At 41.0% G+C, this 24004-nt stretch overlaps 1 protein-coding gene across 4 annotated transcripts in view; it reads left to right on the forward strand.

Moving 5' to 3' along the window:
- TNIK (TRAF2 and NCK interacting kinase) overlaps positions 1-22610 on the forward strand; it is a 348375-nt gene extending 325765 nt beyond the window's left edge. For all 4 annotated transcript variants that reach the window (XM_037046529.1, XM_037046530.1, XM_037046531.1 and 1 more), the window contains 9 exons: positions 1451-1562; positions 2387-2557; positions 4211-4354; positions 9449-9583; positions 13004-13104; positions 15420-15569; positions 18150-18309; positions 18552-18691; positions 20799-22610. In XM_037046529.1, coding sequence (XP_036902424.1) covers positions 1451-1562; positions 2387-2557; positions 4211-4354; positions 9449-9583; positions 13004-13104; positions 15420-15569; positions 18150-18309; positions 18552-18691; positions 20799-20882 — 1197 coding nt within the window. In that variant the 3' untranslated portion in view covers positions 20883-22610. The remainder of the gene's footprint in view (positions 1-1450; positions 1563-2386; positions 2558-4210; positions 4355-9448; positions 9584-13003; positions 13105-15419; positions 15570-18149; positions 18310-18551; positions 18692-20798) is intronic.
- The last annotated feature ends 1394 nt before the right edge of the window (positions 22611-24004 follow it).

Consider the following 24004-nt stretch of genomic DNA (forward strand, 5'->3'; position numbering starts at 1 on the left):
ACTTTGGAGACTCCAAATTGCATGAGAAAGAGAGAAATGGGACATCATTTTTCCTAGATGGAGAAAGTCCTAGAAAAGAGCCTCAATAGGCGTGGTGTGTTAGGCAATGTGCGTAGATGTCATTGACCACACTGATCAATAAGAGGAGCTCCCGGCCCTTGGTCATATTTCACAAGGAGTCCTATGAATCACAGCTAGGCCCTCCCTACATGGGTTTATAAAGCGTGGGCACTGTTGTTTTTAATGCTGTGCACTAATTTCTTGTGATCCATGCTTTGGATGGTAAAGTTATAGAGTAAATGAGCTTTGTTCACCAGAAGGAAAAGACCACAGAGGCGTATTCACAGACATCTTCTAAAGAGCAATGGACTGTGTGGATGTGAAAGTGCTCTATTTGGGAGGGGGGTCCCACCTTATAGAGGATGAGGTGGTCTTGATTTTATAAGGTGGAAGGGAAACCTTAGCTTTGTGGTTTTCTTATGTGTTTAAGGATCTTGGGATGTTGGCTGTATTTTTAAGTGAAAACCTAAAAATACAACTAAAAAGCCAGTTGAAGACATTTATACAAAAAGAGGAGCTTCTTATGTTGAGGGCAGGTCTGTTTGTGATATTAAAAGAACCTGAAATAGTAGAAGGAATGGAGAGGACAGACAAAATGGAGATGGTTATTGAAGCTCCTTTTACGAAACGCAAACATGGAATATCACATGAAGACTGATATTTGAGTTTACTGTTCCATAGTCGACTTCTGACTTCATGTCTTCCTGGTGCTCCCCAAGCCCTTCGGATTTATCTTTTAAATAAGTCCTCAAGGTGCATTGCCTGCAAACCTGGTATTTTCATAAAGTCCCCAAGTGAGCCATGTGAATGTAAGTACCCTTTTAAGGGCACTATCCTGCTAAGGAAAAATCTTTGATTCCTGAATGAAATTGTCCCTGAACTAAAGATTGTAAGGCCTCTTGAGCCAATCCCAGTCCACCAGCATCACAAGGCCACTGTGGAAGGGCCCGAGTCCCCAAGAGAGAGCCTTTGGATGACAGTGTGTTCAAGCCAAGTGCAGCTGTGAGGACATGCTTACTTAGTGTATTGCCAACTGTGCCAGCTTTTCTTAAGAACAGTTGGCCAATATGAGATTGTTTTTACTTCAAGGGAGAAGTGAGCCCTGTCACCAGTCATCTTACCAGATATTAAGGTTCCACATACAGTCCCAATGTAATTTATTTTCTGTAACTCTAGCAGTCTGATAATGAAACCCTGCAAAGGCACAAAGGCTAGTGAGTAACAAACACTAGGAGCAGCTGGAAAGAGAGGCACACACTTTGATCAGGAGTTTAGAGTGAACATCTGGATAGACTCAAGAGTCTATAATTATTTTAAAGCCCAAACAAAGTACTGTTAGCATTATTTGTTGCTGTAGTGTTCATTAATGTGCTCTTGTTCTTCCTGATAGTACGGCATGGGGAGCAGCACTAAAGCATCCTTCACCCCCTTTGTGGACCCCAGAGTATACCAGACGTCTCCCACTGATGAAGATGAAGAGGATGAAGAGTCATCAGCCACAGGTAAGCGAGATGGCCCTGGTATTTTAGAAATAGCTTGGCTTTCCTTTCTAGTATCACTTGATAAAAAATCAATCATTAATTAGTTCTGTACTTAAGCCATTTACTCCTTAGGCCCTGTGTTAAAGGGAAGATTTTTATTTTTACTTTTGTCAGTTGATTATTATTTTTAATTATTACTTTTGTAGAATTCTTACATTTTTTCTTTCCTTTTTACTTATTTATTTAATTTTATTTCTGGTAGGAATCCAAAGGTTTCCAGGGGCCCTAGGAAAAGCTGTTCATCAGAGATCTCCAAATCTAGCACATATTTCTCAAAAGCAATTTCTGGGTACAATGCTGTGCACGCAGTAGATGCTTAATAAGTGCGTGTTGAGTTGCGCTGGGTTCCAGGTGTGTGCTTCCTGCTGCAGAAGGCTGGCTGCTTTCGAGGAGGGTCTTGCTGCCTAGACTTCTGCAACTCACTAATCCTCAGACTCAACTTAGGCCAATTTGCCAGTTGATTATGTGGAATTTCAAAACATAACTCTTCCCTGCATATATTGCAGGAGATGAGGGTGGTGTATTTAATTTTGTGAGATGATTATCAAGTTCCTAAACTACTTGAGTGGCACCCATAAGCCTGTTTTACTAATGGGTAAAACACTGCTTCTCTGAATGACGTACACTTTATCCTATCAAAAAAACGTAAAGTTTCAGAGTTTCTTTGCCTTTGCTATAGTGCACACTAAACAAGAGGAAATCATTGTGTTTTGAAGCTGCTTCTCCATGACTCCATTGGCTACTTTTTAAGGTGCCACTGACTTCTCTGATTCTTTTTCTCAAAGCTCTGTTTACTAGCGAACTTCTTAGGCAAGAGCAAGCCAAACTCAATGAAGCAAGAAAGATTTCAGTGGTAAACGTAAACCCAACCAACATTCGGCCTCATAGTGACACACCGGAAATCAGAAAATACAAGAAACGATTCAATTCAGAAATACTTTGTGCAGCTCTATGGGGTAAGTTGGTGCTCTCTACTACTCGGTAATGAATTGACCCTCAAACATTTAAAGCCCGTGCACCTTACCATCAGAAGAGCTCAGCTGGAATATGGGGGTCAGAGACCTGACTTGGGACTATCTTGGCCTCAGGAGCGATCAAGAGCAGTTTTGTATGTCGAGGGAACTGATAGCCTAATTCTCAGGATCACAAAATGAGATTCAGAACCATCTTACGTAAGTGATGGACTCAAGCCAACAACAGACCTAGCTACCACTGAGCTACCAATGGGCCCAGCACTGAGTAATGTGCCCCACTTTCTGTGATTCCTACAAATCTTATGAGGGGAATAGTGGTGTTACCTCTATTTCACAGCTGGAAAATTAGCCCAGCATATTTTTGTGAATTGCCTAAGGCTACTAGTGGTAGCAGGGTAAAACTTGTAAAGAGCAGATGATGATGAACCTTCCCTTTTAGTTCAAGACATCAACCTGTAGTTCTTGTAAATGATCTGCAGGTTTTAGCTGACCTCAAACTCCGTGTAGGTGTGATGAGATTTTATAAAAGCCCTGGTTGGTGTTACTATAAATATCATGGACAGATCAAGGAAAGACAGGGCCCATCTCTGTACCCACCTAATGTGCCAAGCAAAATGGTTTGGGCACCACCATTTTATAAAGACAAAGGCATTTCAGATGTTAGTGGTAAAGAGTGTGAAGCCCCAAAACTATTTCATGGGAGGAATGATGGAGAGAAGTAAGGCTCTGTCCTCTGGAGAAGAGATAGCAAACAATAAGCTAGGCGTGTTTAATACTGAATATGTAGATGAAAGAGCAGACATTGATGTTCCTCGTAAGATAGACATACAACAAGCAAGGGAAATTGGAAAGTTATTTTTCATGAGTGTAGCACATTGCATGGTGGACTTCTCAGTGTGTGTGTGTCCTGTGTGTTGGGGAAGTGGGCGGTGATTGGCCCAGGGACGAATTCTTAGTACTGTAGCTATCCAGACAAGACTGCGTACCTGCCAGAGCTTTCTAACAGGGATTACTGCATGGGAGGTGGGCTGGACTAGATTGTAAGAAGTTCCTTACAGTCAGTATTTCTGTGATTCTCAGGCTATTAACACCCTCGCTTGAATTATTTTGCCATATCCTAACAGCGAGCAGAACCTTAGGACATAGATTAAGCTGTGGTGTGAGGAGGAGGAAGGGTTTTTACTTCCAGGGGGCTGTGGATATGGGGCACGGTTGTGTGTTGGAAGTGGATAAGCTAGAAATCACTGCATACATAAGGTGGGGGTGAGCCTTGGGGAAATCTTGAAGTGGGATCTAGAGAGCCAAGAAAGGGAATTAGAGGGAAGGAACAAAGGCAAACTGGTATTCCACAGCTGAGCCTAAGGCTGCTCTGGAGAAGGACTCTTTATAGAAGGTAGTAAATGGCTAGATGTAATAAACGTTGCTACCACTTCATAAATTAAAACTAATTTCATTACCAGAGAGACAGTAATTTAATTACTATGTCAGAGCTTCCACTTCTGCACTTCCAGCTGTAGTACCTACTTGCCCATTAGTTTATATTTACAAGCCACCATTTCTTAGGTTTTACAGGGACCCCAGATGTAGGTTAAAGCCCATATAAAGTCAGTCTTGAGGTGCTTCTTAAATTTGCAGGTGTAAACCTCCTGGTGGGAACTGAAAATGGCCTGATGCTTTTGGACCGAAGTGGGCAAGGCAAAGTCTATAATCTGATCAATCGGAGGCGATTTCAGCAGATGGATGTGCTCGAGGGACTGAATGTCCTTGTGACAATATCAGGTATGTTATTAGGGTGACCACAGCCTCCAGGTCTACACAGATAGGAAAGGTGATCACCTCATTTCTGAAGAAACAGTAAGTTCCGCCCTTCCCCAGCTAACACAATAAATTATAGCAGTAGAGTCAGAGCGAGATCACCTGCATTTTTTAACCCTGGCAATTCTGACCTCTAAAGGTAAGTCACTCTCACTTGAAGTCTGAATTATGCAGAGAGCTACCACAAAGGCTTATCCCTATGGGCCTTTACCCACCATCAGGGCTCAGCAAGGGTGTTTTCAAGGTGTCTGCACTCCTATCATTGCCATCTACTCTCATAGGGGGAGATCAAAATGTTGGCTTCTGGCAGTGGGAAATTTTGTAAACAGAAATTTCTCTGGTCCCTTTTCTCATGAGAACTGCTCTTAGAGTCTACTGATATTTTAGCAAGTGCAGCTGGCCCACTGGGTGACTGAGTCTGCAGAGAGATTTGACTGTGGGAATCGTTACTGCTACACTCTGAAGCTTTCTGGTTCCCAAAAAGAGCTTTAAAAAAGATGGGGACTAAAGTGAGGAGATATGGAAAGTCTAGCCTGCACCCCAGACCAGAGGTCAGGATCCCTTGGGCTCAGGCATCCATTGCATTCATAGCTCCTGAAGTGTTTCCAGTGCGCAGCCAACTTTGAAAACTATGGTTCTAGCAGAGACCACACAGCGCTACTGGATTGAACCTTAAACAGAGTTTAATTCTTCAGCTGTACTTCTATTTTGAAATAAATGTCTACACTTGATGCCACAGCTCCCTCTTTTTTTTACCCCTCCACCAAATGCTCAGAGATTCCTTTTCCTATTCTCCCCACATAACAGTTAACCAAGAAAGTTTTCTTATGTTATCATTTGAGTTTAATTCAGTGTAGTCCTTTGTTCTGGTTAATGGCTTTCTTGATTACTACACTACCAAGTCAAACTTAAAAGTAAACTTAAAAGTAATCCTCTGCTAGTCACCTACCAAAAGTGGAAACAATACCGGGAAATTCACGTCCAGGCTCCATTATGTACTGAGTGACACATTCCCATTTTTAGAAATATAAGCATTTACTCTTCTCATGAAGCATAGGTGGGAAAAGAAGAAGATGAAAATAAGAGCCAAAGATTCTTGAACTCCCTTTGGGTCTGTGTTGGCGTAGAAAGAGGGGAGCACTGGCTCTCCTCCTTATCCTAGGTACCGTGATCAATACGTATTCCAGGCTCTTGATTACAAAAGGAAATGGTAACTGCACGGTGATTCCCTTAATTTATGTCACGAATGCATTCTCCCGTGAAATGCAGTGTATGATTGCTTTAATGAATTTTCTTCTGGTAAATATTACATCTGTAAAATATAAAACATCTTTTGACACCTAAGAGAAATGAAAGGAAAATAAGTGCCCGAGAAGTAAGACCCACAGGCCTAAATTTCTGAACACTTAGGAAGAGCCACCCCAAGAGATACTTTCTCATCCGGAACACAGATGATCTCATGGAGTATCTTCAAGTTTGCTCAGTGTATACTCATCAATATTTTGTAGATTTTTTTTGTCATACTAAAAAGTCTTTATTCCAGGATCACATTACCAAAGGGAACTTTTAAGTTTTTTCCCAAGTACTCACCTATTTTGTCCTCCCTACTTTTTTGTTTGGTGTTTCTTTCTATGATCTCAGCACCATAAATGCATCCAGTGTTATTTTCTAAGCTTAGATTATCTTCATTGAACTTGTTTTTCTTGTTCCTTTGTGAATTCCTCTTTTTGTTGATGTTAATTGGGTAAAATAAAACTACTACCAGCTATCATCTTTAAAGTAGCAGAGGAGGTAAACAAGAGGTAATCTCCATTAACATGTGCTGTTAGGTTAGAAGGGGAGGGGAAGGCAGTGACATATAAGTATAATAAAAGATCCACTTGTCAACACGCCTTCATGTACAGAGATCTAGAACATTCTGAAACTCTGATCCACCATTCTATTACAGAATTAGGTATTACATAGCATAATAGCCTCCACTTCCACCCATGCTGTCGCAAAAGATAGGAATTCCTTCTTTCTTCCTGCTGCATGGTATTCCATTGTGTAAATGTACCAGTTTTTTAACCCACTCATCTAATATGCTAAGTGAAATAAGCCAGTTGGTAAAAGACAAATACCATATGGTCTCACCTATAAGGGCAATCCAATAAACAAAATAAACTAATGAGCAAAAGAGAATCAGAGGCATAGAATCATGGAATAGAATGACAGTAGTAAGAGGGGAGGGGGAAGGTGGGAACTGTTTAAAAGAAGGTGAAGAGATTAGTCAAAGAATATATATGAAGTACCCATGGAAATGGAAAACAGTATGTGAATTGATTGTGGAAGAGGGGATGGGCTGGGCAGAAGAAGGAAGAAATTGGGGCAACTGTAATAGAATAAACAATAAAACCTACACAAAAAAATTAGTGTGGGTTTAATTAATTGCTTTCTTTATTACTACACAACCAAGTCAAACTTAAAAGTAACCCTCTGCTAGTCACTGGAGGTTAGAGTACTGAGTGTACCAGTACTCTACTCTTTGTACTAAGAAGAGAGAGTAAGAACAGCATGTTCAAATAAAATACAACCTGAAGGCAAAGACAAATTATAAAATAGTTACTTAGACTTCCAGTCAAGATGTAGGCATAAGTAAATGCACTTTGCCTCTGCACACAACTACAGCAAAAATCACAACTAGACTACAAAACAAGTATCACCCAGATTCATCAGAAAATCAAGCTGTATGGAAGTCAGACAATCAAGGATTTAGAGAAGCCCCATTCATCCAGATGGGTAGGATGGTGGAGGCACAAAGAAGCACAGAGAGGTGGTGAAATGGGCAGTCTCACATTCATGTGTGGTGGATGAAAATCTTGAGGGATACCTTGAGATCAAGTCATCCCCGCTTCAGACCAGACCACCCAGCCTAGGGTTCCAACACCAAGAAAACAAGTCACCATAACTTCTGACTGTAAAAGGCAGTGGGGGTTGAGGCAGAAGAAACTGCAGGATTCTTAAGAGACTCCTCTAAAGGGCCCACAATAGATATAGGACTCATGCAGACCCTCCTACTCTCGGGTTCAGCACCAGGACAACAGCTGGAAGGACACAAGTGGCATAAACAGAGAAGGAGAGAAAGTGAGGTAACTGACAACAGGGCAAGTGCCGGGAGATGGCTTCCTCCTGGGCAATCTCCAGAGGCCAGTGGCCTTGTCCCCTCTCTGAGCTTTCCCACACACAGAGCTGCATGCAGTGAAACAGGTTGCCTCACCCTGGTGATTACCTAAGGCCCCACCCCACAAAAATTACAGGTGCCTTTTCTACAATAGCCACACTACTAAGACAGGGAGTCAAAGCAGCTCTACCTAATACACAGAAACAAACAGGGAGACTGCCAAATTGAGGAGACAAAGAAATATGGCTCAAATGAAAGAACAGGACAAAACTCTAGGAAAAGAACTAAATGAAAGAGAGATAAGCAGCCTATCAGATACAGAGTTCAAAACTGATTATCAGTATGCTCAAAGAAATCTTTGAGTATTGCAACAGCATGAAAAAAAACCAGGCACACCAGAGGGTCGCATTGAATGAGATGAAGAAAAATCTATAGAGAAACAACAGTGTAAGTGATAAAGCCCAGAATAAAATCAACAATTTAAAACATAGGGAAGAAAAAAGTATTCAATTAGAACAGCAAGAAGAAAAAAAATTTTTTTAAAAAGGATAGAATAAGAAGCTTCTGAGACATCTCCAAATGTACCAACATCTGGATCATAGGGATGCCAGAAGAAGAGGAAGAACAAAAAAATTAACACTTATTTGGAAAAATAATGAAAGAAAACTTCCCTAATTTGGCGAAGGAAATAGGCATACAAGTCCAGGAAGCACAGAGAATCCCAAACAAGTTGGGCCCAAAGATGACCATATCAAAATACATCATAATTAAAATGCCAAAGGTTAAAGATAAAGAGAGAATCTTGAAGCCCTGGCGGGTGTAGCTCAGTGGATTGAGCGCGGGCCTGCGAACCAGAGGATCGCGGTTTGATTCCCAGTCAGGGCACATGCCTGGGTTGCAGGCCAGTTCCCTGCAGGCCAACTCCCAGCAGGGGATGCACGAAAGGCAACCATACATTGATGTTTCTCTCCCTCTCTCCTTCCCCTCTAAAGATAAATAAAAATAAATAAAATCTTTAAAAAAAAAAGAGAGAGAATCTTAAGTGTAGCAAGAGAAAAGCAGAGAGTTACCTACAAAGGAGTTCCCATAAGACTGTCAGCTGATTTTTCAAAAGACACTTCATAGGCTAGAAGGGACTGGCAAGATGTATTCAAAGTGATGAAAAGCAAGGACCTAAATCATTGAGAAGGGAAGGGCAGATAAAGTGCTTCCCAGATAGGGTCAAGTTAAAGGAGTTCATCATCACCAAGCCCTTATTATATCAAATGGAACTATATAAGAAAAGAAGAACAAAACTACGAATGTTAAAAAGACAACAAATTCACAACTATCAACAACTGAATCTAAAAAACAAACTAAGCAAACAAGGAGAACAAGAAGAGAATCATAAATATCGGAGATCATTTTGTAGGGTTATTAGCTGGGAGGGGGAAATGGGGAGAATGTGGCAAAAGGTATAGGGATTAATAAGTACAAACTGGTAGGCACAGAATAGACAGTGGAATGTTAAGAACAGTACAGGAAATGGAATAGCCAAAGAACTTATATGCATGACTGAGGGACATGAACTATGGGAGGGGATTGCTGGAGGGAATGGGGGTACCAGGCAAGGGGGGCAAAGGGTCAAAAATTGGGACACCTGTGATAGCATAATCAATACCATATATTTAAAAAAGTAAATAATTATTTGTCCAAAATAATTAGAGCTGTTTTAATCAGCTCTAAGGTTTGGCAGAGACACACTTTGGCAGTGCTGGAGACACTGGTTCATGTGCCTTCATACGCACATAAACACACACGTAAATGAAAATACATGGATAAAATAAAATGGAGATGAGGTAGGTTGAGAGAAAAAACTGTTCCAGGGTCTTCAAATGAAAGCTCTATTATTTTCACAGGAAAGAAGAATAAGCTACGAGTTTACTATCTCTCATGGTTAAGAAATAGAATACTACACAATGACCCAGAAGTGGAAAAGAAACAAGGCTGGATCACCGTCGGGGACTTGGAAGGCTGCATACATTACAAAGTTGGTAAGTCTGGAGGCGTGGAACTGCTTTTCATACTCACCCTGAATTTTGCAGCTAAGTTTCTTTCAGTTTTTTTCTATCACACATTGATGATGCACCAAGTTAAGACATTGCTAAAACTATAAGTGTACTTGCATTGTTTCAAAAAAATAAAAGATGAATGAAGTTGGAGAGTGCATTCAGAATTAAGTCCTAGGCTCCAGTTTAAATATGTGTGTATATATATATATATATTTTTTTTAATGTCACCCATTTAAATGACAGTCAAGGAATAAAAATACTATAAACCTAAGAGACCAGAATTGGAACCAGCAAATGAGATGTCAGCAAAATTGAATAAGAGTAGTTGGATGACTAAACACAAACCTAGCCCACCAGGAAGTGCTGAATTTTAAGTTTTCAGTGAGTAAATTCATCAAAATAAATCCAGTCCCTTCACGGAACCCAGAAAGGCCCAGGACCTGAGGCCCCAGGTGTATCTGAGGTGGAAGAGAAAAGTTGAACCAAAATAGAAGGATTGTTGGAGAGTTAATAAATAGCAAGTTCCTTCAGAAGCCAGTCAGGGAGCCACCCTCCCCAATGAAAACAGAAGACACGAGGTTGTCATGGCCGATTTTGCGATGGGGAAACACACATGCACACTCCACCCCCTGTTTAGCTTCTGAAATGTTGGCAACCATGGTTAAACCCCCAAGCAAGAGATTTGGAGATTTGTCCATAGAGAAACTGAATGACCAGCAAGAAAAGATGTTCAGGTACTAATATTTGAAATGCATGAACGAAGCTGGTGTCTAACTTCTTAAAGCAGAGCCCAGCAGTCAGTAAGCCTCCGTATCAGAGGTAGGGAGACCCACTTACCGGTAGGAAACTTAGAAAGGACTTTAGGTTGCCTGTCATGTTTGATTATAGTGAAGGTATTTACAGCATTCAAAGAAGGTTCACACGTAGTTAGAGATACATACATATAAAACAAGGACAGGGACCAAGGGCAATGAGGAGTGGAAGAAAATTTTAAAGAAAGAAACAACTTCAGAGAGGCTATAAAAACCGTTTCCGTAAAAAGAACAACAAGGGCTGTCAAAAATGGGGAGCGAGGTCGGGGGAAGCAAAAAGCAAAAAAAAATCTTGGAAATTAAAATATATTGGCAAGAGTAAAAATATAACAGAAATCTTGGAAGATAAAGTTGAGAAATCTCCTAAAAAGTAGAACAAAAAATGGGGGGAATAAATGGAAAGTTTAAAAAAAATAAAAGAATCAGCCCAAGTGGTTCAAAATCTAAGTAGCAGGAGTTTTAGCAAAGAAGAAATGGAAAGGGAAGAAAGTATCAAAGAATGAGTATAAGAAAAATTTTATAACGAAAGACTTGAAATCCCAAATTAAGAGAATTCAGTACCCAGAACAGTGAACAACAACAGCAAAAAGACTCAGAACAAGACATATCAGCATGATATTTCAGTCCTTAAAGCTCCCAGACTATAAGTAAATAAATAAATTAACAAACAGTTTACCTATACCAGACCCAGAATCAGGTGGCCTGAGACTTACAGCAGTACTAGAAAATTAGAAGACAATGGAGCAAAGCTTTGAAATTCTGAGGGAAAAGTTATTTTCACCCAGTATTGTATTGTCCACCTGTATTCGCCAGAGTTCTCCAGAGAAACAGAACCAGTAGCGTATGTGTACAGATGTATGTATCAGTCCAAATGGAGTAGAAAAACAGAGGCTCCAGAAGAGGTGCAGTCAAGAAAAATAAAATATTCCTAATAGGTTGCCTGTCATGTTTGATTATAGTGAAGGTATTTACAGCATTCAAAGAAGGTTCACACGTAGTTAGAGATACATACATATAAAACAAGGACAGGAAAACAAGAGAGGAAATATAATTATGGTATACGACGTGCCTCATCTGTGAGCAATAACAATTTGAACAAAGATCACTGAATTAACCAAAAATTTAAAATATAACTATCTGGAAGGTGTCGGAAAGGCCGAAATGTGTGTTTAAGAGAGATCTAGAGAGAGGAAATGGTTGTAAGAAACTGAATCCTTTCCATACTACAAAGTCAGTAGATAATATGTACAACTGAAAACAATCAACAAGTATGTCATAGGAATGATATTGAGAAATATGGAAATAAATTGCGAAAGAAGTAGCTGAAAGTATATTAAGGACAGAATGTGTAATCAGAAGGGACATGTTAGAGGAAAAGAGAGCTCAAAGAGCAAGAATTTGGTGTTCTTCTGGAGTGTCCAGTTTCTTTAGAACATAGAATATTCTGTTTGTGCAGATAATGCATAAAAGGTTTTAAAAATTTAAAACACCATATGTACTGTCTTAGTCTGTTCAGGCTGCTATAACAGAATACTTCAGACTGAGTGGCCTACAAACAATAGGAATTTATTTCCCAGAATTCTCAAAGCTGGAAAGTCCAACCAACATCAAGTTACTGGCAGACGCACTGCCTGCTGAGGGCTCACTTCCCGGTTTGCAGACCGCTGTCTTATTGCTAGAACCTCACATGCCAGAAAGGGAGAGGGCTTTTTCTGGCATCTCTTTTATAAGGGCACCAATTCCTTATAAATTTCTAATAATTGGAATTCAAATTTATTTTTTTTCTGGTTAAGTTTTTTTTTTTAATTTTTTATTTATTTATTTATCTTTTTAGAGGGGAAGGGAAGTAGAGAGTTAGAGAAATATCAATGTATGGTTGCCTCTGCCGAGGACACACAATGTATCGTGTGTCCCCTGCCGGGAACTGGCCTGCAACCCAGGCATGTGCCCTGACTGGGAATCAAACCGAGATCCTCTGGTTCACAGGCCCGTGCTCAATCCACTGAGCTACACCAGCCAGGGCACTGGAATTCAAATTTAAATAATAAACAAACAGAAGCCTTTATGTCTCTACCCATTTGCTAGTTTTTCTACCAGCTCTCGGCTACTTACTTACATGGGGATGGGTATAAAAGCCAGGCAAGGAAACAGTAAGGAATATTAGGTAGATTCTTATTACAATAAATAGTTCACACCTAAACCTAGTGGTTAAAGAAAGTCCTAAGGCAGTTACATCTTTAGATTAAGAAAAGAGCCTTCAGCACAAAGCAAAAAGCCCCAAGCATGTTGCCAACCAAGTACACTAAAGGTAGGTAAGTCTGTATCTACAACATAAGAAAATCCCACACCAACTGCATCACCCTCAGTTAGTTTTCTGTGGACAGAGTGGGGCAAGTAGGGTTACAGTTGTGACTACACGAAACACAGTTTATTCTTGCATTTTTATTTATTAATTATTTTTTCATGTGAACAACTGTGAACCTACTTTTGCCCCACCCCATATATTTGCATATTATGGCTTACATATTCATTAACACAAAAACTTGAATAAATTGATACACGTTTTTAACTTGTAATTTTTCTATTACAGTTAAATATGAAAGGATCAAATTCTTGGTGATTGCCTTAAAGAATGCCGTGGAGATATATGCTTGGGCTCCGAAACCATACCATAAGTTCATGGCATTTAAGGTAAGCAGGCATGTGATCACCTAAAAAGTACTTGTTTTAGTCTTTTTTAAATTTGTGGTTCCTACCTGTTACCATAGTGGTCTGTGTTGGACATAGAGTAATATTAATATTCCTATATATAAGAAAGCTCTTTTAAAAGTATAGAAACACTTAGATTTATTATCCTAAACATAAAGACTAAGGATTAATAAATGCTATAAAATTAGTCAAGTTAACATTTGGGTACACACTCCTCCATTTCAGGTCTGTGAATCACCATCTCCAAGTGGAACTGAGGGTGAAATGATTCCCCGGTGAATCATTAATTGTGATATTAGGCAATGAGACTCATTATACAGCCACCTAACTAGGGCACTCTCTGACATTTCATTTGAAAAGGGCAGACCGACAGCAGCACTGAATTGCAAGGTTGAGCTGAGTCCCTGAATCTTGTGATCTCCATAAGCCTTGTGAGGTGAAGTTCCTGAAACTCGCTTCACGCTCCCTATCCCCAGCGCTGTCGGAGTCCTCTGAAATGAAAACTGAATTCAGTCGCATCTGAAAATGACCTAGTTTCTCCTCATTCTTCAATGTTGATGGCTTTCTAATTATTTTTGACCTTGCGTGAGTCTCCATACCCACCGTGGTTAGACTGATCCCTGAGAAGGTTCAGCAGAAGCAGAAGAAGGATGTGCTAGTCCCCTTGCTCAGATCATGGAACTGAGCCCAGATGCCAGAAGGACCAGCACTCATGGGCACTCTGATGCGTCCAGGGCTACACAGTCTGTCCATAGCCAATGTAAATGTAACTTCTGTTCATTACCCCCCTCTCTCTCTCTCTGCCTGTGCCTCTCTCTTCGTATCTCATTGGTTCTCACTTTTTCCCTACCTTTTGGTCATTCTTCTTGTTGACCCTTTATATAGGCTTTCTTCCCACATATGCCATGTGAGGGCAATAGCTGCCTTGAGAACATTATGAGCCCATCCTCATGTCTGAATCACCCACTTTTTTCTTATCCCCTTACCACTAGGGGCTTACTTGTGATATACTCTGGAAGATAGATTCATCAATGGGAGTGGGCTCCCCTTCCCAACCCCACTTTTATGGAGAGACTTCTGGAATGCATTGGGTTAGTGACAGCACTGAAGGGATCCCTCCCAAAAGCTAACGTGGTGCTGCTGTTCTGCCAAAATCTCTCTCCACAAAAGCTTTTCAGTCAGGACCCCGTTCCAGTTCTGAAATCAGTGCCATCAGCTTACTAGTCCAAGTGGATGAGAGCGTGGGGAACGCTTTGTTCAGCAGACCACAGCTGGCCTGGAAAGAGGGGGGAGCAAAGGCCAGGACTTGAACAAACAAGATTGGGTTATACAGTGGGCAGGGGCCAAACCCTCCATAGGACAAGGGTACGAGACCAGGGCCTCCCCTACTGTAAGGATGGTGTTAGCAATGGATGGGGAGAGGGGGGTCTGTCAGGGGCAGTGGCGTTATAGCAAGGCACTTGTGGTTTCCCAAATTCTCTCCCAGACTTCAAGACCCAATGAAGGTGAAGAGTGGCAAAGGCAACCAGAAGAACACGTGAATTCATGTTGCAGCTTTGGCTCCAACTCAAACACATACAACCTAGATAAACCTACCTGGAACTCCTCATTCTGTCCTTTCTAGTTAAACCCAACTAGCCAGCCAAGCATAGTTCTCTGACGATTCAGCCAGGTTGTTGCGTGTGCCCGTAGTTTGGTCCTTAGCACTGCTGAGTGGTATTCCACGGTATGGTTTTACTACAACTTGTTTAACCACTGACCTGTGAAAGGATGACGAGTGAGGTTTTTCTGGGTTGGAGGATTTATTCCCATAAAGCTGCTATAAATATTCATGTAAAAAAATGAGTCTTGAGTCTTGTGATGTTCTACCCCCATCCTCCAACTAATCCTGAGCAGACCTAACAAACACAGGGCCTGGTGGCCCACCTGAGGTGGCCTCCGAAAAGATAGCAGCCATGCATGGGCCCGGCTGTCACATGTGAGGGAAAAGGCCAGAAATAAATGGGAAAGATCAGCAGTACCAAGACACCAAGTTTGTAATACACAGTGACAGTATCAAAAATTGACAATTATAAACCGCTTCTTTGTCCTGGAGGCCCAGGAGTGGAAATAGGGGCACAAATGGGTGCTAGACCCCTTTTCTTAGAGCCAGAATATGAATAGACCTAAAAATGAAAGGCACATTTCCTGGTCTTTCTTTTTAAGATAGACATTAAATTCCACCAGGCAGTGACTAAAGGAAAAATTGTTAAGATGGACTCTGAATGATGTGTACACTCATGGGATGATTTTTAAAGTCTTTTGCAGATCTTCAGCACAAGCCACTGCTTGTTGATCTCACGGTAGAAGAAGGACAAAGATTGAAGGTTATTTTTGGTTCGCACACTGGTTTCCATGTAATTGATGTTGATTCAGGAAACTCTTATGATATCTACATACCATCTCACGTAAGTTCCTGGAAGCCGACTGTCAAGGCTCTCTACCCAACAACCTATGTGTAAAAAGAGATTTGCTTCTGTACATTTTTAATAGAAGTCTTGCTTTTTCTAATCAGTAAAATGGATGGACTTTTGACCTTCACTAAATAGATAATGTTTTTAATAAATAAAACATGTAAATTTAACTCACTTTTATGACTGCTTAACACTGAGTAACACATAATAGCAATTATGTGCCATTTACCGGACATGTTGTCTCATCAAACTTTAGATTAAAATACAGGGGGGAACCCCCCAAAAGAGGAATTTTCTTCTGGAGGATGGACCCATTGTAGTACAGACTTCCCCCCATTAGGAGAGTGTTCTAGGAACCTATCTGTATCAATGTACCAGCTGGTGTTATTGTGAGAGGCTGCTTTTGGCTTCAGTGAATTTATTTTGAAAACTCTTTCAACGCATTTGCCCATTTCACAGTGGGTGATTTATGAGTGCACCTGCCCACACAATGCTGAGTGTTCAGCAGTTTATGACCAAAAAGGCTATGACCCCATGCCCCACCCTCCCTATTCACCCAATTTCACCCCAAGTGACTTTTTTTGTTTATCTGGATGAAAAAAAGTCCTCAATGGGAAACATTTTTGCCGATGTGGAAGAGAGAAAACAAAAAATGGCAGGAGCACTAAAAAGCAACAAAATCAACAAGTTCAGAAACTGTTTTGAGCAGTGGGAAAAAAGTCTCAATAGGTGTATTGCATCAAATGGAGAGTACTTTGGACGTGACTGAAGTTTAAACATGTAAGGATAAATACACGATGGTTTTGAGGGGTTCCCTCCTCGTACACATGGTGTTTTTCCATCAAGGGCATAAATTCAGTTTTGTAAGCAGGAGTACAAAAGATGAGTTCCTATTTTTGGTTTTTGAAGCAAGATTGGCTCATTTTACATGAGACAAGGCCAATGGCCCCTTTCTGCTATTTTTCTTCTTTTCAACTTGAGAGCAGTGTCATGTGGTCGGATCAGATGTACCCTAGATCTAGCCAGAATTCACTTTGAAGTAATGGGCACGTTAGGCAGTCTGTCCAGCCCTCAGCTTTCACAACTGTAAAATGGGGATAAAAGAACCTATCCCATGTGCTTGTAACCCGTATTCAAGGAGGTAATGCATCTAAAGTAGCTGGCACGGGGCCCTGCACATTATAGTATTGCTGTTACTGTCCTGAATGTTGCCTAAAGCATGACTTTTAATTTTATTTAAAATTCTTTTTATTTTCTAATTATAGTTGACATTCAATATTAAATTAGTTTCAGGTGTACAGAACAGTGGTTAGACATTTAAATAGCTTATGAAGTCTTCCCCTCAATAATTCAGTACCCACCAGGCACCATGCAAATTTATTACAATATTATTGACTATATTCTCCATGCTGTGTTTACAGTCCCATGATTGTTTTATAACTGCCAATTTGTACTTCTTAATCTCTTTACCTTTTTCACCGAGATGCTGCACAGGGTTTCACTTTGTAGGATTGGTGCCTTGTAAATTGTCTTCTTATGTAGTCCCAAGGCTCACATCCAATGGAAATTATTTATTAGGAAAGTCCAAGGCCTCATCTGTCACTGATTTGTGTTTTAACAGTTTAAAGACTTTACTCCAAAGAAATCAATTGAAAAAAGTTGTTTTAGTACATTACACACACACACACACACACACACACATCATTCATTGTTGAGTTACAGCTTCCACCTCATGTGTACGTGCACACACACACACTCACCCCACGTGTGCTGGAGCCCCACCACGACCTCCCTCGACCCCGTCATTCCTACCCTCCCGCAGCTCCGAGGCTGCCATGACACTCCCAACCAGGGTCACGGCAGCACTGCATCTCTTTCTAGAACAAGTCAATCTACACTTATTTCAATAGCAAGACTCTTGGAATGACTGGTAACTTTATTATTTTTTTCTCAGCAAGCCCTTAATTTGGATTTTCCTGTTATTTAAGCACCCAGATAAACAATCTATGCTACCTGCTCAGAGCCCATTTGGTACAAGTCTGTTTTGGTCCCATCTCCTGGCCCCCTTTGGGCTCTTCTCCATCCAGTTCAGCTTCTCTTCATCTGTTTCGGAACTAGGTAGAAAACACGTGATTTTCCATGTCTACAAGACAAAAGTCCAAACCCCAATGCTACCGCCACATACTAGGGCAGCTTTGGTCAGGTTACACAGTCCCTCGGAAATGTAGCTGCCTCGTGTAGGCAGAGAGAGCTCCCATGAGGAGCTGCTCTAAGGGCTAGAAATTGTACAGTTCAAGGGCCCAGTGCTTGGCACATACTGGGTGCTCTTGAGCTGTTCTTATTTTCAGGAACAAGTAAATGGGATTCTTGACCTAGTGCCTAAGTTTGTATTTACCGGAGTATGTGACAGGTTGATGGTTAAATTAAGCAAAGCAGAATGTCAGCCTCTAGAATGAAAATAGAAAAAAGGGAAACCTTTTTTTTTTTTTTTTTTTTTACAATTCTTAGCTATTACTAGTGAAGACGTTGCTTATTTTTAAAAAGAATAATGCCTGGCCTTTCTTTGTCTTCTAGATTCAGGGCAATATCACTCCCCATGCCATTGTCATCTTGCCTAAAACTGATGGGATGGAAATGCTTGTTTGCTATGAGGATGAGGGGGTGTACGTGAACACCTACGGCCGGATAACTAAGGATGTGGTGCTCCAATGGGGAGAAATGCCCACATCTGTGGGTAGGTTAACCATTCCTTATCTCCTTCAGCAGTTACACCCCCCAAATGAAACGAAAGTCAAGAAATGTGAAACAACCATTTGATTCCACCAAAAAAAAAAGTCTGTGAATAACAGTTGTAAGACTTGCTTTGTCTGTTTATCTCAAGTTGTTTGTCATTTTTGTGGTTAAGATGTGAACAGATGCTGTGAGTTATTGCCCATCTAATGTTTTTAATGCAGTTTTGGAAATTCCTTTTGACAGCCTACATTCATTCCAATCAGATAATGGGCTGGGGCGAGAAAGCTATTGAGATCCGGTCAGTGGAAACAGGACATTTGGATGGAGTATTTATGCATAAGCGAGCTCAAAGGTTAAAGTTTCTATGTGAAAGAAATGATAAGGTAAATCCGTTTCAACATTTGCATTAGTGTTTGCATTTTAAGAGACCACCAGGTACCTGTGAAACCTTCATTTTCCTTTCTACTGATTTGAATCACATCTGTGTTAACAATCAATATTATCTTGAAATGGCATTATTTGGTTTGATTTATGTGAACCCTCAAAATGTATTACTTACATATCAAAAGGCGTAAACATATCTAAAAGTTTCTTGTAAACTCTTAGTAACTTTTGTGCCCTGCAGACCTTACAGTGATTCAGCAGACATCCCAAATTCTCCTAACCACTTAGAAGAGTTGGTCCATCATTAATCACCTCACAGTGGGTCAACTTTATATCCCACTTTTAGACCTAAACTATCACATTATATTCACCTTTAAATGTAAAACATTTGACATGTAGAAATATAAACTTAAAAAAGTGTCACCCGTTCCTTGAGGAATGCACAATCACAAACTCAACTAGTGCCATGTCCTGTGTCATCCGCCATGTTTCTTCTTCGGTGTCGTAGGGGGACTGTTTCCGGTGGAAGTGGCGGTGTCCTCTGGCATGCTCAGCCCTCGGAAGGGTATTCTGCAGCACTGCTGCTTCTCCCGTGCCCTCCCCGTAGACTAATCCAAGCGTTTTAGTAGCTAAGCTGTACTGCATTTGTGAATTCATCCTCTGTGACCTTGGCCGACTTAGAAATGCTACCCCCAAAACAGCTGACATAAACACCAATAGGAAAGAATGTGACGGGTTGAACAGACGTACATCTCTTGGCCCATCCAGACTGATCTTAGTCCACTCCTGGAGGTGTGGGTCTAAACTTCTAGATCTGACCCTGGCCAACCACTCTGACCTGGCATGGTCAGGTGTGGTCTGGGTGGGCAATAGCGACAGGTGGCAAGGAGAGTTCCAGGGCCTGACCAGAGTGTGCCAGACCATCCCTTGTTAAAACTCCAGCACCTCACCTAGTGTCTGGAAATCATATGACTAGGAGTGGTCTGGGCACGGGCTCCCACACTGCTAGTTTATTGAAGACCCACCCCCACAAGCCCTGCCCACACCCTCAGGAGCAGTTGGGGCCACACCCACACCTGGCCCCGAGGTTTGAAGTCCAGAGTGCACATGACCTGGTGAGAGCAGCGACTCTTCCCCTTCTGTGTTTCCGTGGGTCCTCTGTGCTCACCCACTCTGAATCATTGACCCCAACAATAGCTTTACTAACCTATGTAGCATTAACTGGATGACAAGCATTTCCACAGCGTTCTTCTGAAGAGGTTGTGGAAATGAAGTAGCAGAGACTGTACACTAGTGACAAAAGTAATTGCCTTGGACCAAAGTTTGGTGTTGGCTGAATAAAGGGCTAGACCACCGCTCAGAAGATTATTTTCCTAGGGCAGTGGTCCATTGACATTCAGCTCAGGCAAGCAGTAACCCGAATGTTGCTCACGTCTCTCATTGCTTAATAACAATGATTTAACAGACCCGGACCTAATGGACTGTGGTTCTGCTTACTAATGCCATTATCTCCGTTGGCTGAGGATGTGCCTGCATCAGCAGAGAGGCCAAGCGTTAATTCTTGAAATGCCAAAGTGAACAGGCATTGAACACCTTAGCCTATCTGACCACAACCATTTAGCTCTTTTTTTTTAATTAAAAAATTAAGAAGTCAAATTCATTTGCCCAAAATTTCCCCCCTTGACTTTGGGAATTCGAAAGGATTCTCTTTAGTCCCAAAAGCCACCTGCCCTCTTGTCTTTATAGGGGAGCAGAGGGGAGCCTCTGCAGCTTTCCAAAAGTGCACAAGGACCCCGTTGTGTCCCAATCCAGCAACTGATCCCGGCACAGAACTCCCTTGTGAAATGTGAGCACCCAAAGGGGAAGTTACAAATCAAGATTGACCCCGAAGGTCAATCCCACAATAAGTGATAATAACAATCACAAAGGCAGGAGTGTTTACAGAGGATGCACTCTGTTAAAAGGCACTTTATAAACACCAGCCACTGAGTCTTAAGAGATGACGCATGGCCAGGATAGGACATGTGAGAGGAAATGGATGGACGTTTGAAGAAGAGAGGGCGAGAAACCATGCAGTTGAACTAACTTCTTTTTAATTTCAAACAGGTATTTTTTGCATCCGTGCGATCTGGAGGAAGTAGCCAAGTGTTTTTCATGACCCTCAACAGAAATTCCATGATGAACTGGTAACAGAAGAGCACTTGGCACTTATCTTCATGGCGTTATTTCTAATTTAAAAGAACATAACTCATGTGGACTTATGCCAGTCTAGAGGCAGAATCAGAAGGCTTGGTTGAACATACCACTTTCCCCTTTTCCTCTCCCTCCACCCGTCCCAAAACAGTCCATCTTTCAATGTTGCAGCCTGGTTGAGAAGGAGAGAAAAAGGTGGCAGGAATTTCCAGGAGATCCCCAAGAATGCTGCGTTGCCTGTGGACAGAGATGGACCATGTGCCCTTCGGAGTTAGGGATAGAAACAAATATTGTGTGCTCTTATGATTAAGCTGTGTTACGGTGGATTCTGTGTTTTGTTTTGTTTTTTTACCTTTTTTCTTTACTCCCTTACTTTGTAAGAATGGGGAGAGAATGCACACTGAGAAAATTAGTCCATTTTTAATTGTCTGCCTGCTTTAAGTATACAATATGTTGTAAAATTTCCAATTTCAAATGGCGAGAGACAGCACAATAAATGTACCTTATCTCCTTACACTGAAGGCCATAACTGCACAGTGGGGTAATTTTAGAACTCTTGCCTTCACCAACCCAAAAGGTTGCTTTTTGGTAGCAACTGGCTAATGAATTTTTAAGAGAAGAAAAATACTGTACTGTTTTCCCCTCTTTTGGGAAATAGATTTTAAATGGCTAAACTACTAGCCTTAGACTAATAAAATCAACTGCCATTTTTGAGTCTGACAGGCCCTATTTTTATACGGCCCTGCACAGAGTGGGGTGTGTTGAATGGGACAGTTGTGTCATTGAGTTGAGTTGGCTCCAGCGACTGAGGGTCCTGTAAGGCAGTTTTCCCTCAGCTATTATGCAATGGGTCAGGGCAAAAGATGGGATGGCAGACAAGGTCACACAGAGAGAGCTTCTGGGAAACAAGCTAAGAAGACCACACACACACACACACACACACACACACACACACACATTCTTTTATAAACGTACACGGCCTCCCGGCTAAGAGGTCACTCGGTTTGGGCTTTATTAGGAATGAGACTTTGTTGAGTTCCAACTGGACCGTGAATGACATTCAGTTCAGGCTCTGATCATTCCCAGCTTTCTCCTGACAGTGCCACTTTCTCAAGATGAAAATTGCAACTGAGAAAAATAATGATGAGTGTTTCTGAGCTGCCTGTGTTCCCTTGGGTTGGTGAGAGAAGGAACTAGACTACTATGCCTGCCTGAGACAGTAGGCCTCACTGGTTCAGACTTTACAGAACTTGAAAGCAAGGCTTTGGCCAAAATTCTGAGATCCTAATCATTTTACCTTCCTCCAAATTACCCAACATATGGTAAACAACATTTGTGCAGAGGTATGTGTGTATTTAGTTCAGGTTGACTCGTGTCCTTATCAACTTACTCGGATGATTTGAACTTTTACGTGACCGTCTGGGATTTTCTTTCCAAAGCTACAAGCATGGCCACCTGTGGTATCGAGGTGTTGCAAAGCGATATCTGTGTTGCGCTTCCTGTTTTAACCTACCTCGTTTCGTCTGTTTCGTTTCACTGTTCATCACAGCAGTGTCATCTCCAGGAGACATATAGAGAGCTCAACTGGCAATCTCAGGTGTAGTTAATATTTTTTAAACAAAACAGTAGTTAAAGAAATTGTTCTTCTCAAAATTTTTTTTGAAAATCCAACAACAGAAATTAATGTGGCTTGTTTCTGGAGAAAACAACTACTGTAAACAGATTTTACAAAAACTGGGATCCTACTGATTTTGCCTAAATGCATGAGCAGCTGATGTACTATCAATGAGAACGAAATACACGTTAGGGAAATAGAGTCATTTCAATTGTGGTTTGGGCAAGGAGGGAAGGGAAGGAAAGGGAATTACTCTGGGTTCTGAAGTAGATGAGTATGCCCCTCCTGTAAAGGTGGTTGTCATTGGCATTATATTAAGCAGATAACACCCAGAAAAGGAATTGAGGATTATCTCCGGTCAATCCCCAAGATGTCCTCATCATGGTCCCTTTAGCTCTCAAAAGCAATGAAATCCTCCCGTTCTCATTTTTACTGCTGTGATTCCGCTGCCGAACAATACTATCTTCACAAATTCCATGCAAAAAAATCAGCAATAACTTTTTGGATTGAATTTAGCAACTACTATCATTGGATGCGGATGTGGACAAACTATATTGATTGGGTCTCCTCCCCAGATATGATTGCCACCAGCTCTTTATATCGCTGCTGTGGTATTTTAAACCAGAAGCTTCTTTAAATTATGTTGCAAACTGATCTTTGTTTTTATGTTATGTTTTGTTTTTATTTCTAAGTGATAAGTTTGAAACACACAGCTTTAAATGATTTTTTTATTGTGGGATTTGGGGTACAGTTAAGAAATAAAAGGGAATCATTGTGTTTAAACATAAGGTAGTTTGTGAATGTATTTTTTAAAATCTAGACTCATTGAAACAAAAACTCATCAGAGAACAATATTAATGCAGTCTTGTTTACAGTATGTACAGTGACATAACATAGAACATGAGCTTTTTCTGGTGCCAACAACAATAAAACACAGACGTTAAACATCAAGCCATGCCTTTTATATTTTTGTACAAGTATTTTACACTGAGTACAAGGCAAAATCAAATTTACAAGTGCCCCCCCACACACAAATCTGTGTACATCTTTAAAAAGATATCTAAGGAATTCCTTTAAGCTTTTATCTTCAAAAATACATTTCTTCCATCAGGACAGGCCCTATCCCCAACACACTGGTGCTTAGGTCATGCAAAATATTTCAGGCTGTTTTTGTGGCTTGTGACAAATGCCAACTTTTTGGTTTGCTTTCTTTTTTCTTTCTTCTTTTTTTGGGGGGGGAGGGGAGTGGACAGGGAGAAGGTTTTGCTTTTATCACCTTAATAGCAACTTAATAACATTTTCTTTAGCTTTGAGACTTTGAGACTAGTTAGTTTCAGTTATTAGCTTTTGTTCTTCTTGTAGTGGACTTTTGTCTCTAGAATTAGCTTATTTTCTGTTTATTTTTCTACAGAGAGAAACTGAGCCCTCCTTCCAAAGTAAGTCTCACTAGATCCTTGCTGCCCTAAAGTGGTAATCACAAGTTAAAACCCACCAAGTCAGCCCA

This window comes from Sturnira hondurensis, unplaced genomic scaffold, assembly GCF_014824575.4.
Source record: "Sturnira hondurensis isolate 20B ecotype Veracruz unplaced genomic scaffold, ASM1482457v3 Scaffold0005279, whole genome shotgun sequence".
Taxonomy (NCBI): domain Eukaryota; kingdom Metazoa; phylum Chordata; class Mammalia; order Chiroptera; family Phyllostomidae; genus Sturnira; species Sturnira hondurensis.